Genomic DNA, 18,701 nt, shown 5'->3' with positions numbered 1-18,701 from the left:
AATTTCCACCTAAATCAAGCTTTCATCGTTGCCAAGGCGCGGGAGACAAATCAATTATGGCAATTTCATCTACAATCCTCTCATGTCTCCACAACATCTGTTGCTAATGTTCTGTGTGCAATTCTAGCATTTACAGCATTGAAAGTTCTTTGGAAAATATTTTATAACCTCTATTTTCACCCTCTCAGCAAATTTCCTGGTCCTAAATTCGCAGCCATGACGTTTCTCTATGAGTACTACTTTGATCTCATCAGAAATGGCACTTACATATGGGAAATTGAAAAGATGCATGCCAAGTATGGTAGGCATATCTAATTATTCATTGAAGCTTAACTTCTGATTCCAGTATAAAACAGGTCCTATCGTGCGTTTCAATCCTAACGAACTACATATTAAGGACTCTTCGTTTCACGATGAGATATACTCCTCGGGTCTTCGAAAGACCGATAGAGACCCGAACCAGACAGCTGGATTTGCCTCTCCAGGGTCGTTGATCAGCACTGTTCACCATGACCGTCACCGATTACGTCGTGGGCTGATAAACAACTTTTTCTCCAAGCGAGCTGTGGTGGCCTTAGAGCCTTCTATCCTAGATCAGATTTCGATTTTGATGACACGATTTGAGGAAGCAAAGAAGAAAAACACTGTTGTTTGCCTAAATGGTGTATTTGCTGCGCTCACAGCTGACGTTATTTCCGAGTACTCGTTTGATATGAGCTTTGACTTTCTTAAAAGTGAGGCGGATACAAATGACCTACAGCAAGCGGTTGAGGGCTCGTCAAAGATGTATCATGTTTTGCGAATTCTTCCGTTACTTCATCGCTTTATCGCTGATATCCCGCTATGGTTGATGAAAATGTTGTTCCCAGAAGGGGCTAAGCTTCTCGAAGTACAGCAGTCCATTCGGAAACAGTGTGTCGAGTGCTTGAAGGACTCATCTGCTGCCAAGGGCACTACTGAATCTATCTTCAGCACTCTGGCAGATCCTTCAACCCCCGCAGAGGAAAGAACAGCTGATCGATTGACTAATGAAGCGTGGGTTGTTTTAGCTGCGGGAATGGAGACCACAGCACGGACGCTGTCAGTTGGGATGTTTCACCTACTTAACAATAAGGTCATGATGCTGAAACTCCGTGAAGAGCTCAAAAAAGTTATGCCCAAACCGACAAGCCATATAACCTGGTCTCAGATTGAGCATCTCCCATTCTTGGTGAGTCGTTTTCGTTACAGTCGTTTAGTCTCTCTTTATCAAACTGACACTGACTGTTATGTAGAATGGTGTAGTACATGAAGCCTTAAGACTTTCATACGGAGTTGTATTTAGATCAGCTCGAATTGCCCCAACGGAAGCCATAGTCTACCACGATCGCGTCATTCCTGCAGGAGTAAGACCTACCATATCCATTTATGCAAAATCTCTGACTACACACCTAGATTTCAATGCTAATGATGATCAAATTTAGACTCCAGTCAGCCAGTCCGCTTATTTTGTTCTCACGGACCCCAAGGTTTTTCCAGCTCCTTTTGAATTTCAACCAGAACGGTGGATAGAGGCCGAGTCGCAGGGAAAATCTCTAAGTCGATTCTTTGTGACTTTCGGCAAGGGAACCCGACAATGCCTGGGCATGAAGTGAGTCATTCTAATGATGATGCGCTATTATTTGAAGGTCTTGTTATTAACTGCTTTGTGACTTCATAGTCTAGCGAACTGCGAATTGTATTTGACCATTGCACACATAGCCCGTCGATTTGATATGGAGCTTTATGAGACAGGGCCAGAGTGTATCGAGGTCAAGCGTGATCATTTACTCGGATATCCGAAAGCAGATGGGGCAAAGGTTATGGCTAAAGTTATTGGGATTGTAGAGTCGTAAGCTGCCTGAGCATAATCTCGACCTGGTCAGTACCAGAAAGAAGTACCTTCATGTTGCGCTAAGAGGCTCGGAACAAACAATTTCAGTGACATTAATAAATTAGGGAGCAAGAAGGAAATCTTGGGTAAAAGGATCTTTGATAGAGTCCGTACGTTTCCACACCTTCTTTGTACCAAATGAAGTATCTTTGAGACTATGGGACCATGGTTAGGGTATTCCTAACTAAAAGCGGGTAACTCAAGCTCTCAGATAAAGACAGCTAATCGTACTTTCCTAAGGTTGTGAATTGATCTGAATTATCTATTGACAAGCTAAAACGTTTTTTACAATCTTCACTATGCGAATGGTTACTTCAGTCTAGTGCAAACTTGAATAAAATTGTTCGAAATTCTAGAACAAGCGCACACAGGCACAAAGTCTGAGGTTGATAATTCAAGTTGAACGTTGAATAACTATACACCAGCCTCATTCGAGTGAATTTAGATTCACTACCTAAAATTGCTCAATGTTGATTTGTTGAACATCTATTCTTCATCAAAAACTACAACAAAACAAAATTTGAAGTGTATTCTTGCGGCCTTTTCTGGTGTCAAAGGAGGCTCTGTGAGCCCCACAACCATAAGAACCAAATAGGTGACTTACGCATGCTACAGGCATCAGCTTCCATAACCCTTAATCCAATGCTTGTATACATTTAAATTCTGGTCTGCCGTTCCCTGACCAGCCCCAGAGATAATTTTTTACTAACTACGGCCTCGAGTCCATCCATATAATGTGGGAAGTTGGAAATGAACAGAATGGGACTGGAAATCTACTTGGGTACATATCTAGGCAGTGCTATGCATCGATGAGCGAAATAGTCTTAATAGCTCGCTTTATCCAGGTAGTTATTTGAGAACCCGTCACCTAGGTATCAGACCTGTATTCATTAAACAAGCTTTTATCCGGTGCGAAGCTTCGACAGTCGCGTCGATAACAGCAAGCACACTCATTCGTGCAGTGCGAGTACAAGAATACAGCTGGCCTCTCCTTCGGGACATTCCTGAAGGAGCGGATTTTCTCGCAGCATCCACAGCCAAAGGCACAGCAACCTCCCCGGGCTCTGCATGCGAGTGATTCATCACGCCGTTTGTGTATAGGGGGTTTTCTTTCGTCTTCTCGGACCCATGCACCGCCAGGGTACTTCAAGGTATGACTCTTGATATCCCACCATTTCCCTTGAAGTTTTGTTGACAAGCTCTTCAATTCCTGTTGGAGTTTCCAGATCGCTACCTCTGGTGCCCGAGGCAGATCGCCTTCCCCTTCTTGGTATCTTTCAATTAATCCAGATATGTAGACCTCTCGCTGTACTAGTGTAGTCGACTCAGTCACCAACTTCCTCATGCCCTGGAGATAGAACATCTGCAAACTCATATCATCCTTTGAAGTCTGGAACTTGGCTATCAAGCTTGCGATGGTGAGGAGACCTTTCTGATTCGAAGATTGGAACCAATATTCTAAAATTTGCCACACATCGGCTCCTGAGTAAGAAAAAGCGATTGTGAGGCCGTGTAAAAGGACGAAAGATAACAAAAATAGCAGTGCAATCAGGATGCAGATGAGGACAATACAGAGAATGAGAGAGAGAATGGTTATCGATAGCAAGCGGAGGACATCTAACATAGTGCGCATCAGAGATATCGGATCCATTGTGTATCAACGTGATAGAATGGCGGTGACTGGAAGAAAGGTCAACGGTTTAATATTGAGATGAAGGAGAGATCAGAGATGGTCAGGAACACCCGTAATTAGAGATGCTTAAAAAACATCTGCTCGGGAACCTCGACTCAGCCCCCTCCTGTACGTGGATTCTGGCTCACGTGAATAAGAGCCTCTTCATTCAAATCAATAAAACATCCATCATTTCAAGAGTCCAAATCATCTGTTTTATATGCTTGCATTTGAATCTCGGGAATTGGAATGGACGGTCCATCGACGTCCATACGAAGAACGAAGTCTTCTATAATTATAAATTTTATCGAGTTTACTGTTGACGTGCCAAGACACGGCACGTCAGCTTGAGCCTCTGTATCTATCTTCTATCCGGCTGTGCCGATTTAGCGTATAACAAAGTGGAGTTAGATATGGAAAGCTCGCATCAGACGAAGCATACAAAACACCATGGACACCATCCAGAGGTCATGATATTTCCGTGGCATCAACGTTCGCATATCAACATCTCACAAGGCTAAGCCAAGTCTGGCATCATATTCACATTCTGTAGAATTCAATGAACAGTTTGGATATGGTGACGCGACGCCAAAGCAGCACTAGGATGTTAGCCGTAGCTCTATATATCACCTTCCCGAATGGTTTTTCACATACGACCACAGGGTGTGGAGAACAGGGCTTCCCGTCCGCTCAGCCGTACTTAAGCCACACGCCGGTCAGTTAGTAGTATGGTGGGTGACCACATGCGAATCCTGACTGTTGTATGTTTCTGTTTTTGTGTTTTTCACACTAAGCATTTTTTAAGACTACTCTAGAGGTAATCAAGGTTGTCCAACGTTCGCATCCCCACCACTTATATCCATCCACTCATGCCAATAAACTAAGGCTACTTGGCATCAAGAATGTAGGAGAAGTGAAGTGACGTGGAATAGATAGAGTGAGGTAAAAGTGAATGGAGAACAAGAGGGTTTTAATCTAACCTAGTTATTGTATACCTGTATACCTTTGTGGTTTATGATAGAATGCAAAGCATCTCAGAGCAAATAAGATCTTTCACATTGACTTCTGCCTTCGTTCTCATTCCTAGCTTCCTGTATAGATAGGTCATCCTATCTAGGATGATAGACGGATTTTTTGGAATTTCAAGCACAAAAAATAAGATAGTGAGAATCCTCATGCCCGAGAGACGAGAGATTTTACGTAGCATCACCTTTCGATTTCCAGTTCCTGAATTTCGTTCTTCTATCTGGACTACTCCAGAGTAGTCATCTTACCTTTCTGGCTCCCTGAATTTCTATCCACTCCTTGTGTAGATCCTGAGCCTGCAGTCCGACGCGCCAGAACAGCCTGAGCCAACTGAAGAGACCGGTACACCCATTACTCCGACACAACCACCGCCGCCCTTCGAAAACCATAAACCCTGGAAGGTGACATAGCTGTGTACAGAGCTAAAGAAGAGGCTTATTCTCTTCTTTCCATTATGCCGAAAGGCAGAACTCGTTGCGGCTCTCGAAGCGGACGACGCAGCTCTGCTACAGTAAGAAGCACGGGACTTTTATATCCTTACGAAGCATACCTTATCACTATTACGATTATATAACAGCATCACTACAAAATTACTCGGCGATAGAGCTTCATTTCACATTTTATTAATCCCCAAGCATCAAATAACTCAACATTATCACCACTACTTGTTTATCCTATAAGCGCGCTTTTAATTTCACTTTACTCAAACCTCACTTCACTCTGAGCGATCTCGAGGGCGAGGTCGTTTTCTTTTGTTCCAGGCATATATTAGGGTCAGGTGACCCAGGCTAGCGGGATAGTCCCATAGTGATAATGCATCATCTTTCACCACTCAACCTCTCAGCTTAACACCTCTGCTTCCATGTCAGAAATCATCGACGCGATGTTCCGTCGTGAGACTATTCGGGTAAACGACACCCGTACCGCCTTTGGTAATAAGCAAGGCCTCCACCGTTTCAAATTCTTAAGTTATCAAACCAGAAAAGCAGGATACATGGCTTCACGAGTGGCTTCGGCTGCTGCAAAAGGCCAATAAGAGGAACATGTATGCTTGGCCGCGTGATCATAAAGAAGGCACTGGGTCTTTCTTTTTAGCTGACCATGTCTGGATTTGGAATGCAGTGTCGGCAATTACCAAACTGTTTCCCCAGGAAAGTAATCGAGGGACGAACAGAACAAATCACAAGCGACGGAGTACTTTCCTGACAAGCATATCGGTGATAAATGCCGAGACAGCGAGAAAACAAATTTTGAAACGATTTACAACTTCTCATCGCGCGCCTTTGAATGAAAAAATGCTTGCTGTCAGGAGATCTGTTCGAGAGAGTCACTTCGACTTTCAATCATACGATACTGCCCTGTTTTATGGATTCCAATATTCCGATGGGCCTTTCTTAAGTCCCCAGGATTTGCGTTGGAAGGGCCTCACCAAAGCCCAGAGCCACTACGTAACAGAAGAGCAGAATCAATTCGACAACCCATCGAAAGACTGCATGATGCTCCTGATGGCTGATTACGGGGTGAACAATGAAATTGAAGGGATTTTTCAACAAGCGAGGACAGACTTCTTGGATCATTTCCTTTGCAATGGCCTCTGCCGCAGCTTTCCAAGCGAATATGATGCCCCAATTGACTCTCCTTCCCGTGACTATTTCCTACATGCCTTTTTCGAAGCTCAATACGTTCTTTGGATTTTATTTTTCAAATCTAAACCTGGAAAGGCTGACCTGGACAATTCTACGAAGCCTTCTCCCGAAGATCTTAACCCGGTAGTCGAATTCAATCCAGATCTTGACAAAAACATTATTTTTGAGCCTTCAGAGGAGTGGCTATACAACTATCCAGGTTTCCTTGACCAGAAGCCAGACATTGATCACGTAAATGATACAGCCCAAAACTGGTTATCCGATAAAGGGTGGCCTGATGCGAATAATCCTTCTATCAATATTTCAAGAAACAACTTGATGATCGATATACCCAGAAAGCAACCATCCCACTTCTCTTCTTTCCCAGAATCATTCGAGATCCTAAAATAGGAACGCAAGGCTAAAAAGCGACTGTTATGGTTTGCCCGTCCGGATGTAGGGATTGTGCGGCCAGCACTCCTCGCATCTCCTGGTCAGGAGCTAATTCAAATGCGTTCGTTTCTGGATCGTCACGCATCACACAGTTTATTCCTCGAAAACAAGGCCGTGCGAATCCGCAATGTCTGGGAAACGGAATTTCACTGTAGCTTTTTGCAACTTATTCGAAGGAAAAGAAGTGATTCAAGCGAATATTCCGCACATAACCACTCTTTGAATTTTGGCAAATGGAATCCTGATTCTGGCCAGTGGGACAAAAATGATGCCCACGAATCAATAGAAGACATCCTTAAAAAGCAATGTCCATTGGTCACCCCACGAGCTGTCCATGGATGGAAAGATGTTGCACTTGTTCACGGTTCTGCTAGTTTCCGTTTTGTTGGTGACTTTTTTGATCGGTACTGGACATGCCACTTTCTGGAAAGTTATCCCGCTGTGGAAAGCAAGATACAAACATCCATCAATGAGGACGATCCTTGCTCTTTTCTCTCTTGGGAAACGATAGACTCTCGGATCAAAAAGGGTCAAAAAAGGGTCAAGTGGAATATGGGGATCTTTTGAGTAGTGTATTCGAGGAAGGATCAAACAAGGCACAGTTTCCACAAAAGGTACAGTTAGTTCCCAGGCTATGAAACTGATGTTCAGTGCTCTAATATCAACAGGTATGGCAGCAGCGAAGAGTTCTCGAGGGCTTGATATTCTCCAAGATAGTTACCGTGATCAACCAAAGCACTTCGATCATTCACGCTGAAGTTGTGAGTCAACTGGGACAGAAGGACATGAAGAATATTACTTCTGAGGGCATTTTCGAGTCGAATGAGATCTGGTCTTCGATGAATGAAGCCATAGAAACCCTGAAAGAAGATCTAAGACAGATTAGCAAGCATATTGAGGACTGGAAAGTGCGAGAAGAGCTTTTGAAAAACGAGAGACCGAGATGGACACGGAATAATAAGTATCGATTTCGCGACATAATCAATCGAGTTCACCTTCTGCAAGATGTTGTCGAACGCAACTTCAAGGCAACTGAGGCTGATATCCGGAAGGTCTCTCAAATACTGAAACTGCGACAGGAGACTCAGAAGGCGAAGTATGACCAGAAAATGACAGACCTCTCTTTCCGTCAAAATAACCACGTCGCATTGTTTACCTATTCTACTGTCTTCTTCCTTCCATTAGGCTTTGCAACAAGCTTTTTCAGTATGCAAGCGGCACCTTCGTTCTACCTAATGAGACAAATGGTCTTTTGTTTCCTTGCAGTTCTGGGTATTCTGATTGCTGTTGCTGCAATTGCTTTCATACTGCTTGTAGAAGAAGGACGTCGAGGAGCTCTAAGCGCTTACAATAAACTTCTAGATTTGTTAAGTCGCAAAAAACTGCCGGATGAAGAGAATTCATCAAATCAACCAAGAATGAAATCAGGTCAGTTGAAGCGTAACAAGAGCAATATAAAAAGAAATCAACTAATAAATTGACAGATTCGAATATATCTCAAACGATGCTTTAGAAGTTAGATCACTTAGTTTTTGTTTATGAACATCTTTCGGGTTGATTTTCCCCCTGTGTTACGGACCTAGCGAATAGATGTACGCTAGCAGGGGTTGTCTACGCAAAAGAAACCCAATAAACTTGGGATCACGTTATAGGATGGTCAAGACCATGAGGGGTTACGTGAGACGTTCATAATGTCAATGGTTAGAATACCGCCTACCATTTGTAGCTTAGCTTGTTGCATACTGCCCATTTATTACTGCCGGATTGATGCCTTACGCACTTTCCAACTAACAACAATACTCTCGTCTTTACCATTCCAGACCGCTTTCCGTATTCAATTGACACACTTGCCGCATCACATGGATTTATAACTATGTCAATTGAATACGGGAAGCGGTCTGGAATGGTAAAGACGAGAGTATTGTTGTTAGTTGGAAAGTGCGTAAGGCATCAATCCGGCAGTAATAAATGGGCAGTATGCAGTAAGCTAAGCTACAAATGGTAGGCGGTATTCTAACCATTGACAAATCCACTAGGTCATGTGAGTGACCGCCCTATTACTAATACTAGCAAACTGGCATTCTGCCACATCCTATACAAACAAACCATACTAACCAAACCAAGCAAACAGTCTTGTCGAATCCATTACTGTCAAGGGAATGGCGGTTTAGGCTCGATTCGGACTAGTTTGATATGGTTTGGTCTGTTTGCATGACCCGCTTTACGGTGTGTATTTAAACCAGATTACGTCCTAGTTAGGAAATTCAGTTTCATTCATTTGTGGCATTTGAATGATTGGCCAGTCTGAACCAGTCGATTTGACAATTACCATTCTCATTCGACTCATTCAGATAACATCCAAAGAGGCAACTGATTCAATTCCGAAAAAACCTTTACTGTATGAGGAGCTGGCTTGTAAAGCTTCTCGAGCGGCCAGAGGATTGCAAACAATTAGATTCTGTCAATTTCAATACTTGGAAATACGTTAATTTTTGAAGTGTAAAATAAAAAATTCATGATATATGGGATCAAAAGAAATTTTCATTCTATATGAGGCAAAGTTCTTACGAAACCCATGAAGTAGACTACCTAGGTACTTTCTCAGGTCTATCGAAAGCGTCGGTCTTACTTGGATCTAAAGTGGATGTATATCTGAATATCCCTTTAATAAATAGCTATCACAGCAAACCTTCACGCTTGGGTATAAAAAAGAATAAAAAAATGAAACGAGAATGAAAAAAGCAAAAGATGAGTACAGAAGCAGAAGAGAGCCAAAAATAGCGAAGAAAGAACAAAGAAAAGCAAAGAAAAGCAAAAAAGAGGTATGAGAGGGAAGGGACTAGCAATTCCAATTGATGAGAACAGCTTGGACCTGAGAGTTTGAGAACAAGATATCTTTCTCTTGTCTCGCCTTTCGAGGTGGGCGATTGAACAAAGCTTCAAAATTGAAGCTTAATTGTCCCGATGTTGCGAGCCGGGTACCTTGACCACCTGGTCTCCAGGCGTGAACTTCTTGCAGACAAATTGGCTGTTGCTGGATGAGGGGTGTCGGAGTCATTGGCGGGAGCGCATTCATGCGCTTTAAAAGGTCAATATCTCCTAAGGAGAGGGGAACAGGTGAATTGGCTGGCGCAAGTTGCCAGAGAAAAAAGCTGACTTTCGCACTAGTGATGTTGATAAGAAGCACAAAACGTGTCTCACCCCCAGAATTGTTGAACCACCATACTGCGTCTCTCTCGAGCTGGGATAGGGACTCCGACATGCCGGTCTCGATGACAAATGTAGGCCATCCAGACTCGTTCATGTTGCCTCCTCTGCGAGATTCGGGCACAAGTCCATTGTCTGGTTGTTTTCCCTTGTTCGGCGTTGGTTTATAGGTTCCTGTACCAATCCAGTCGTATTGAATCGGGTCAATGCCCATAATGGTACTGGTATATGTGATTTGACCACAGGTTCGACTTGTCGCTAGCTCATGGGAAAAGCTAGGGATCATCAAAAGTCCAGTACTGCCGTCCCATTCAAGTTTGTATGAAATTCCAAGGCAACGGGGTTCTTCATTAAGACGCTGAATCATACGCGGTGTAAGTCCGAGGACTAGCAAGTATTGATTTGTTCCTCCTTCCATGAGACTGGTATATATCTCGTGGATTGCGGATTGGAGGCGATGGGGCTGTGTGAAGGTATGTACGACGTATCCGACCGGTAGACAGGTCATAATTCCTGAACTGGTGGTATTTGGAGAAGTCATGGTAGCTCCTCTGCCCACAAAGGCCAGAGACAGCTGCGAAAAGCTGTCAGCAATGCACGCCATTCTTAATGGCAAGAAAAATTTCGCGAACTAAGGAAGAGGAAAAGGGGATTTGAACGGAGGGAGATGACATACTTGAATGATACTTTTCTAAACAGCAGGTGCGCTTTTTTTTTCTAAGTGGCAGGAGCGAAGAAATTGAAATTTACTTTTGATGCTTCCATTCTCGACCTTAACCTAAACTAGCGGTCTCCACTTATTTAATAAATAAAACTAATATAAACACTAGTCCATATTAGGTTAGCTTATCTAATTGTCGCCCGCGGCAGATCCGCTCACCCCACTCTTCCCCACTCGCTTCATACCAAGCAGAGAACAACAACAGTTGAAGCTGTCATTCGAAACTTCCTAATGGGGTAGTCCCTTTAGCGAAGCACTTCTGCGCTTTTTTCGCTTAACCGCGTCTCTTATTTTTCTTACTCTCTCGCCAGGTCCCCCTTGTTCAACCCTCAATATCCACATTGACTCCGTTATGCCTAGTTCCTCGAGAACACCTGTTTCCTTTTCTCCTAGAAATGTTCAAATCTTTAACGGCATTACTCGAGAGCACCTTGGCGGTGTGCTCTAATCAGGCTTAATCACGAATAATAACTTCTTCTCTATGCTCGAAATCCTACTCTTCACGAGTGTACCCATCACAGTCAAATCAAAAATAACAGGGCAAAATCTTCAACATGATAGCCATTGCCTTAGTCTTGATGATTACGACGTTTATATGGTACCCATCACTGAAACCATAGTGGTGAATAACGAGCCTATCTTCCAAAGAATCCTTTCACATAATAAGACTAGTAGAGAGGAATCTTTCCCAGAGGATATACGTCTCCGTGATGAAGCATGTTGCCTTTCTGGCCTTTAAGTAGCACTCTAGCAGTATGATGATTAGGAGGGGTTTAAAGCCGCGCATATTTTCCCCCTTGCTAATAAAACCTTAAGGAATATTTGGGGTTTCAGTCGCTGGATCAATAATAGGGCAACAGGGAGACCTATAAGTTCAATCAACTCAATACAGAATGGCCTCTTGGTTGATAGGGGTATCCACCAATCCTTTGACTATTTCCGCGTATCCGTTAATCCGGACGATGGTTATAAAATCACAACCTTCAGACCAAACAGCCGTGCTATTGATGGTCGAATTATGGAACCAGCTTGCCGTGACCCTAATGACCTAAATCATATATCTAATAATCTCTTAAATAAGCACTTCCGCCAAGCTGATCTCGTCAATATGAGAGGGGCTGGAGAATCCAGCTGGGATGAAGATTTCACTCCCGGGCGAGACATAATGCGAGTTATTCGTTCGGGACCTCTCCTGGAGGAAGGCATGGAGGCTGAGCTCTGGGGCCGGCTCGCGGGGCTGGAGATTCGACAAGATCAGGATAATGAAGAGGCCTGAGAACTCGGCCTTGTAATATTCGGTTTGTGCGGTTGTGGTTTGTATCATCAAGGTTTGTATTATCATGTTTGTCGAATTCCATGGTTACTCTGTTTCAGTCCTTCGATCAGTCAAAATAGACGACGATTCAGGTCGATATCGTATCATCCATATCTGTTGCACCCGTGGACGGAAATACCGACCACAAGTTAATAAACAGAGGGAAGGAACCACTCGTGTAATTGACTGCCCATTTCGCCTCTTATTACACCCAACAGATGACTACCAGCTACGTCTTACAGAGAATGTTACCTATAACTATGGTCCATCAGACTATATCTCAACACATTCTATTCATCGCCGCCGAGAGCTGAATCTAACACCATCATTGATCCTCAATCAGTTACAACAAGGTCTTAAGCCATAAAAGATTGTTACTGGGCTCCGGAGAACTGATCCTCGGTCTTGTATTATCGCAAAAGATGTTTACAACCTTATCTAGAAGACTCAAATTGACTATCTAGCTAGACGAACACCTATGCAGGCACTAATTGATGATCTTCTTGTTAATAGTGTCGGAATATAGAAGCACACATGCTTCGCACTCGGAACGGACCAAGCTAGGATCTGCATGATCCCCGAGTCACGGGACTATGGGACAGTATATCAGGCACTAGAATAGCTATTTGAATACACACACTTCACACATCTTTGCACAACGTATATATATCGAACCTAGGACGAATCATTCCCTTCTCATATAGTATACAGTGCACCGTGTGAATGTCCTTTTGACCGTAGGTCAATCGACAAATAGCGTTTGGAAGCTTCAAGCTGAAGTCGATTTACTTAATATTCTAAGCCTCTTGTTCTATGCACACCGGACGAGCATATCCTTACTATAGATTAATACTTGGGTTATTTCTATAGATGCAACCTTTAAAACTAATAAATACTAACTCCCACTGCTCTATTCAAGCATGGGGCAGATATTCAAACCGCGACAAATAATGGCTGGACTCTATTCTGTGCGGCTTCCAGTTCAGGCCATCTCGAAGTGGTCAAGTTCTTATTCGAGCATGGCGCAGATACCGACGTCAAGAAACCTACAAAGGACGGATTGACTCCAATTCATATAGCCTCAAAATCAAGCCATCACGAAATCTTCCAATTCCTATATGAGCATGGATCTCACAGCGACATAGAAAAAGGGACATATTCTGAAGCGACTGCCAATAGCTTGGGTGTCTAATCGCACTCCCTCTTTCTCTTAATACGTTTGCTTCTCGTCATCTATCCATCTATTTAATTCGCAGCATTGCTAAATTGTTTATTACGCTGCCCCAGAATAAGCTTATATATTAACTATATCCTAAGATAGAATTATGCTAAAGTTCCCTCAGCGTTTTCAAATTGCATGGAATTTCTCAAACACTCGCTTTCCATCCAGTTTGATACTTTTCTTCCTCTCATAATATAAAAACCTATGTCTAACACGGCAGAAATCAAGATGAGCATTATTTGACTCCTGTAAAACGCGATTACTGGTATAGACAGATACCTAATATCCTGACTTAATCTTAAAGATCATACCTAGGTAATGGTTTCGAATCATCTACAAATTCAGATCCTTCTCGGCACGTGTACTGTCGGTTGACTAGGTTATTACCGAAGCAGACAGCTATTGATATCGTTTCTGTACGTATATAATAGGTGTATGCATATTGGGTAAAAGTGAAGTGTCATTCTAAAATGCTCAGGTGAAAGAAGATATAGTAGCTGCCATGCCAAGATCACATGATCTTGGTATGTCAGCTGATATTCGTTCCAACATGTACCCTCAAGACAGATTGAAAGCTCCATTCCGCGACTCTCTCGAAAGTCTAGAACTAAAGTTCGAGGTAGGCTAAACGATTAATTATTCTGAAAATTGCCGAGCTAATCAGTTCTTACGATAGAGAGGTCTATAATCTCGGTCCTCTAGGCCTGAGAAATCAATAAAATGCTCAAGATCAGGTAGGGATACTCTTTCATCATCTGCAAAGTTTAGAGGGCTTTTCCCATTCGTTCATGTCAATTTTAGGATATGGAAAGCATCTGTCTTGAAACAAGTAGTTCAAACATCGCCCGAATGTTTCCATTTCGACGCTTGCAAGCCAACTAGAATCTCGAGGAATTTGACATATAACGATAAAATGTATATAGCTAAGCTGTAGATTTAGTGAACACTCTTATATTGTTGTCAATGTTATAGTCTCGGAATTTCGTTAGTTATTCACGGAATCCCGCTATTGATAGTTAGTCATCTCACCTCTCGGAATTCCGAATATGAAGCAAGTTGCAACATTCCCCTTCAGCTTTTTTGAAAATCATCCCTCTCAATCTCTGTTCTACTCGATAGATTTACTGATTTAAGGCAGTTTTCGCTATTAATCTATTCTCCGATAGGCTTAATCTAAAATTACAAATCAGCCTATAGACACGGAGATAAGGTCACTGGAGTTAGTCCCGCATTCCTTATGGCCGGTAAGCAATATGCTTTACCATTCCCTTTTAGATTTCTAGTATCACTTGTTTATGTAGCGACCCTTCTGGACTTCTTCAATGTTACAATCACAGAGAAACAGGCTGGCTCCGCGCAGAAAATTGCGATCAGACCGAGACCCGCGCGATGACTGGTCCGAGGTAAGCGATATAACGGAGCGACGGAGACGACAAAATCGGCTAAACCAGAGGGCATGTAACAGGTTGAATCCTGGTGAACTATCACGTGGTTGTACCACGTGACCCACCAACCGCATACCTCACGATTCCACCCCGAATTGTTCACGTTCTTCAAGGATTTTGTAAATAGCATGTGCCTAGCTAGTTCTGAATTCAAGATTAGCTTTAGCCCTTCACATACAAAATCCTTCCTCTAACGAGAGTAAAACCCACGACCGACGATAAGAAAAGCGCTCTCAGAAAGTATCTGATCGAGCCACATACAACAGACGAACGAATCGCTCTCGGAAAGAATCCGATCGAGCATACCAACGAATACGAAAAGCTCTTAGAAAGTATCTAATTGAGCGTCCTACGAATACGAAATCGCTCTTAGAAAGTATCTAGTTAAGCATCCGACAAACGAATTGAAGACGGAAAGCATCCGATTCAAACACGAGAAGAAAACGAATATCTTCATCATCATGACTGTAAGCGAACCGTCGAGCCCACCCGAGTAGGCCAGGACGTTGATGCAGCACATCAGTCAGACAAGTATTAGTACCGATGAGAGAATTAGAAGACTCGAAGAATTAGTGGTTCGGTCCTAGGAGCGAGCCGCTCCCGAACCACCCACGGAACCATAAGGGATACCAATCGAATCAACCAGCGATAATAACCAGATTCGACGACCTCACCCTCGTCTCCCCGACCCCGCGATGTATATAGGAAACATCTCTGATTGGCCAACCTGGAGAATCTCGATAGAGAACAAATTGCTAGTAGACGGAGCTGCCATCGGTACCCCATAAGAGCAATTCCTCTATACATTTTCCCGCCTAGAGAAAATGGCCGCCAAGAACACCGGAACGTTTATGAAGACACAACGAAGCGAAGGCAACCCGTATATGCTTCTGGAATATCTTGAGAGGATGTATAGAGACCCTAACGCTCGATCACGAGCAGCTCGGCGTCTATATCAGCTTAAACAGAAGCCCGACTAGCCTTTTTCATGATTCCTTCCCTAGTTAGAAAGAGAGCTCGTAGATGCTAGTGCAACCGAATAGCACGACGAAGCAAAACGACAACTCTTACTAAACGCTCTTAACGAAGATATAACGAATTCGCTTATGAATTGTGGTGTTCCCTATGATTTTATAGGTCTTATCACACAGCTCCACGAAATCGACACTGATAGCGAGACACTGAATATCGTATTAGGCAGATACCAGTTATCTACTCGCCAGCGAATCTAAAGAGATCAATCAACCATAGCTATAGAGGATAGGATAGACTAGACTCTAATAGTAAACACGAACACCACATAGACAAATTCGTCCCGATTCGTGAACGAAAAGGGACAGGTTCGTAAAGAGGATCAACATCTCGTGGGAAAACGTGCAAAATGGGTCGAGAAAGAAGAACTCCAACGTCGCTATATAGAAAAGAGATGTCTACGATATAGTCGAGATAACTGTTGGTAAAGTATATGCCCTTTACTGCCCGCACGGAATCCGAACCAAGTAGTGGTACGGAATATAGTAGTCGAAGAACCAAGATCGAGCCACCCCCGAAGAAGGGAGTATTCGCCAGCGATCGAAGAAGATGAAGCGGAGAATGATTCGGGAAAAGATTAGCTCCTGCACTAAACCGCGAGCAGGAGTAGAAGGGGGTTGAGAAGCTGCTAAAGAAAGAGGCGTTATTCTATATCGATGCTAGAGTTAATGGAATTCAATTCGCGAAGACTTTAGTAGACAACGGAAGCGATAGCTATGCATCTATCAGCGGACACCTAGCGCAATCTCTTAACCTTCCGTGTATCCCGATTCCACCACGAATCCTGAACGGAGTCATCAAGAATCAAGGACGGATCACTTAGGCCATATACTTCGATCTTGATGTTAATGGACTATAATAGCAGAAAGTCTTTGCCTATATCATTCTAAGACAGTCAGACGAAATGATACTTAGGACGCCTTGGTTAAAAGATGTCGACGGAGTTTACGCTGCGAAACGAGGGTATTTAGATATCTATTCGAGAAATGGAGAGCGCATTCGTTGTTGGAACCGTATCGACCCGTCAATCGGTCTAATAAAAGTAAAGAGATTGAAAGTATAGTAATCATCTGCGGGAGAAATCAAAGAACTATTCGATAGCATTTCGTCGCCGGACCACCTCCGAATAGCTAAAGTGACTATGGATGATATCGATAAGGCGCTGTAACCTAAGAAATTCACCGATCCGAGAGCTAAACTTCCCCCATAATATCTCCCTTGGTTAGATGTTTTTAGCTAGGAGAAAGCAGACAAGCTTCCGAGCCATCGCCTAGGGATCGATCATAAGATACCCTTGATACGCGATGGAAATAGTAACGAATCGACACCACCTTATAGGCCATTATATAGAATAAATAGAGAAGAGCTATTAGTTCTACGAAAAACTCTTACCGATCTACTAGGAAAAGGATTCATACAAGTTAGTAAATCGCCAGCAGCTTCACCAGTGTTATTAGTACGAAAACCTGGTGGAGGCATCCGATTCTGTGTCGATTATAGAGGGTTAAACTCTATAACCATTAAGGACCGTTACCCCCTACCTCTGATTTAAGAAATACTACGAAACATGTCGAAGGCTCGCTGGTTTACTAAACTCGATATCATAGCGGCTTTCTATAAGATCAGAATATAGGAAGGCGAAGAATAGAAGACAGCGTTTCGAACACAATATAGGCTCTATGAGTGGCTAGTTATACCTTTTGGCCTGACTGGCGCTCCCGTAACCTTCTAACAGTATATCAATGAAGTTCTACGCGAATTTCTCGACGAGTTTATGTCAGCATATATAGACGATATCATTATTTACTCCGATGGATCGATCACGGATCATAGACGAAAAGTACGCGAGGTGCTCTAGAAGCTAAGAGATGCTAGACTTCAATGCGATATCGAGAAATCTGAATTTGAACAGAGCTCTGTGAAATACCTAGGGTTTATTATACGAGCTGGAGAAGGTCTATATGTAGACCCGAAGAAAGTTGAAGCCATTAAGCTATAGGAAGCACCTACTAATATCCGAGAAGTACGTGGTTTTATTAGATTCGCTAACTTCTACCGGACGTTTATACCACGATTCGCAGATATCTCTGCACTATTGGTGTAGTTGATAAAGAAAGATACGATATTTAAATAGGATAAGGAGAAACAAGAATCATTCGAGACCCTAAAGGACCTCTTTATCTCTGCACCAATATTGGCTTATTTCCGAGAAGACACCGAAATAATAGTGGAAACAGACGCATCTAGATGGGCGACAGGAGCAGTCTTATCATAAAGACAAGAAGATGGGACACTAAGACTATGCGCCTATCTCTCGCGTAAGTTTTCACCTATAGAGACTAATTATATAATATATAATAAGGAATTACTCGCTATCATCCATGCGCTATAGGAATGGAAGCCAGAGCTAAAGATGGTCCCGCGATTCGTGGTCTTAACGGACTATAAAAATCTACAATACTTTCATAAGGCGCAGGATCTAAGCGAACGATAAATAAGATAGGCAGACATCCTGGCCGAATTCGACTTTGAGCTACGATATCGACCCGGGAAACAGGCGATCCAACCAGATGCTCTATCCCGGCGAGGACAAGACGAACCTAAAGGAATCTCTAATAAGAGGCTCACGAATCGTTTCCGGAAACTCTTCGAATCAGTAACAATCCGTAATAATAGCACTGAACCAAGTCCACCTTTAGACTTTAATATACTAGTGGCGATGTTTAAAGAAGCAGAAACGTAGGAAGCATAGAATAACGCGCGGAAGGAAGATCAAATATACTAGTAGTTCGTACTCGTACTTGAAAAGGGAGACCGACGAATCCCTACTGAATCGAACCTGAAAATAAGCCTATCCGAGTGTGACTTAGATGAACGAAATCTTCTACGCTTTAGGAAAAGGATATGGATTCTAGACAACGAACCACTACGCACAACCTTGATCTAGAAGGTCTATGATTCCTATATGACTGGATATCTAGGACGGGACGTAACCTATACGATACTAGCCCATAGATTCTTTTGGCCAGGAATAACGAACGATATACGGAGATTCTTAAGGAATTACACCA

General features: G+C 43.0%; 5 protein-coding genes across 5 annotated transcripts; 3 read left to right on the top strand and 2 right to left on the bottom strand.

The window, feature by feature from the left end:
* Positions 1 to 3: 3 nt before the first annotated feature.
* On the top strand, positions 4 to 1,868 carry N7495_009058 (cytochrome P450; the record flags this gene model as incomplete). Its single annotated transcript, XM_057211709.1, has 5 exons — positions 4 to 301; positions 357 to 1,210; positions 1,275 to 1,385; positions 1,464 to 1,630; positions 1,700 to 1,868. Coding segments are annotated over 5 exons (1,599 nt in total), but the record flags the coding sequence as incomplete, so codon positions are not given.
* Positions 1,869 to 2,780: 912 nt separating this feature from the next.
* On the bottom strand, positions 2,781 to 3,563 carry N7495_009057 (uncharacterized protein; the record flags this gene model as incomplete). The annotated part of the gene is made up of 1 exon (XM_057211708.1): positions 2,781 to 3,563. The coding sequence occupies one exon, from the start codon at positions 3,561 to 3,563 to the stop codon at positions 2,781 to 2,783; it is 783 nt and encodes a 260-aa protein (XP_057061251.1).
* Positions 3,564 to 5,905: 2,342 nt separating this feature from the next.
* Positions 5,906 to 8,029, top strand: N7495_009056 (uncharacterized protein; the record flags this gene model as incomplete). The annotated part of the gene is made up of 3 exons (XM_057211707.1): positions 5,906 to 6,487; positions 7,357 to 7,935; positions 8,006 to 8,029. 3 exons carry the CDS (start codon positions 5,906 to 5,908, stop codon positions 8,027 to 8,029), a joined length of 1,185 nt encoding a protein of 394 aa, XP_057061250.1.
* Positions 8,030 to 9,527: 1,498 nt separating this feature from the next.
* On the bottom strand, positions 9,528 to 10,499 carry N7495_009055 (uncharacterized protein; the record flags this gene model as incomplete). The annotated part of the gene is made up of 1 exon (XM_057211706.1): positions 9,528 to 10,499. One exon carries the CDS (start codon positions 10,497 to 10,499, stop codon positions 9,528 to 9,530), a length of 972 nt encoding a protein of 323 aa, XP_057061249.1.
* Positions 10,500 to 11,724: 1,225 nt separating this feature from the next.
* On the top strand, positions 11,725 to 11,892 carry N7495_009054 (uncharacterized protein; the record flags this gene model as incomplete). The annotated part of the gene is made up of 1 exon (XM_057211705.1): positions 11,725 to 11,892. The coding sequence occupies one exon, from the start codon at positions 11,725 to 11,727 to the stop codon at positions 11,890 to 11,892; it is 168 nt and encodes a 55-aa protein (XP_057061248.1).
* Between the last annotated feature and the right edge of the window lie 6,809 nt (positions 11,893 to 18,701).

Source organism: Penicillium taxi (assembly GCF_028828555.1).
Source record: "Penicillium taxi strain IBT 34144 chromosome Unknown utg000005l_segment0_segment0, whole genome shotgun sequence".
NCBI classification, from domain to species: Eukaryota; Fungi; Ascomycota; class Eurotiomycetes; order Eurotiales; family Aspergillaceae; genus Penicillium; species Penicillium taxi.
This window is presented reverse-complemented; position numbering and strand designations above follow the sequence as displayed.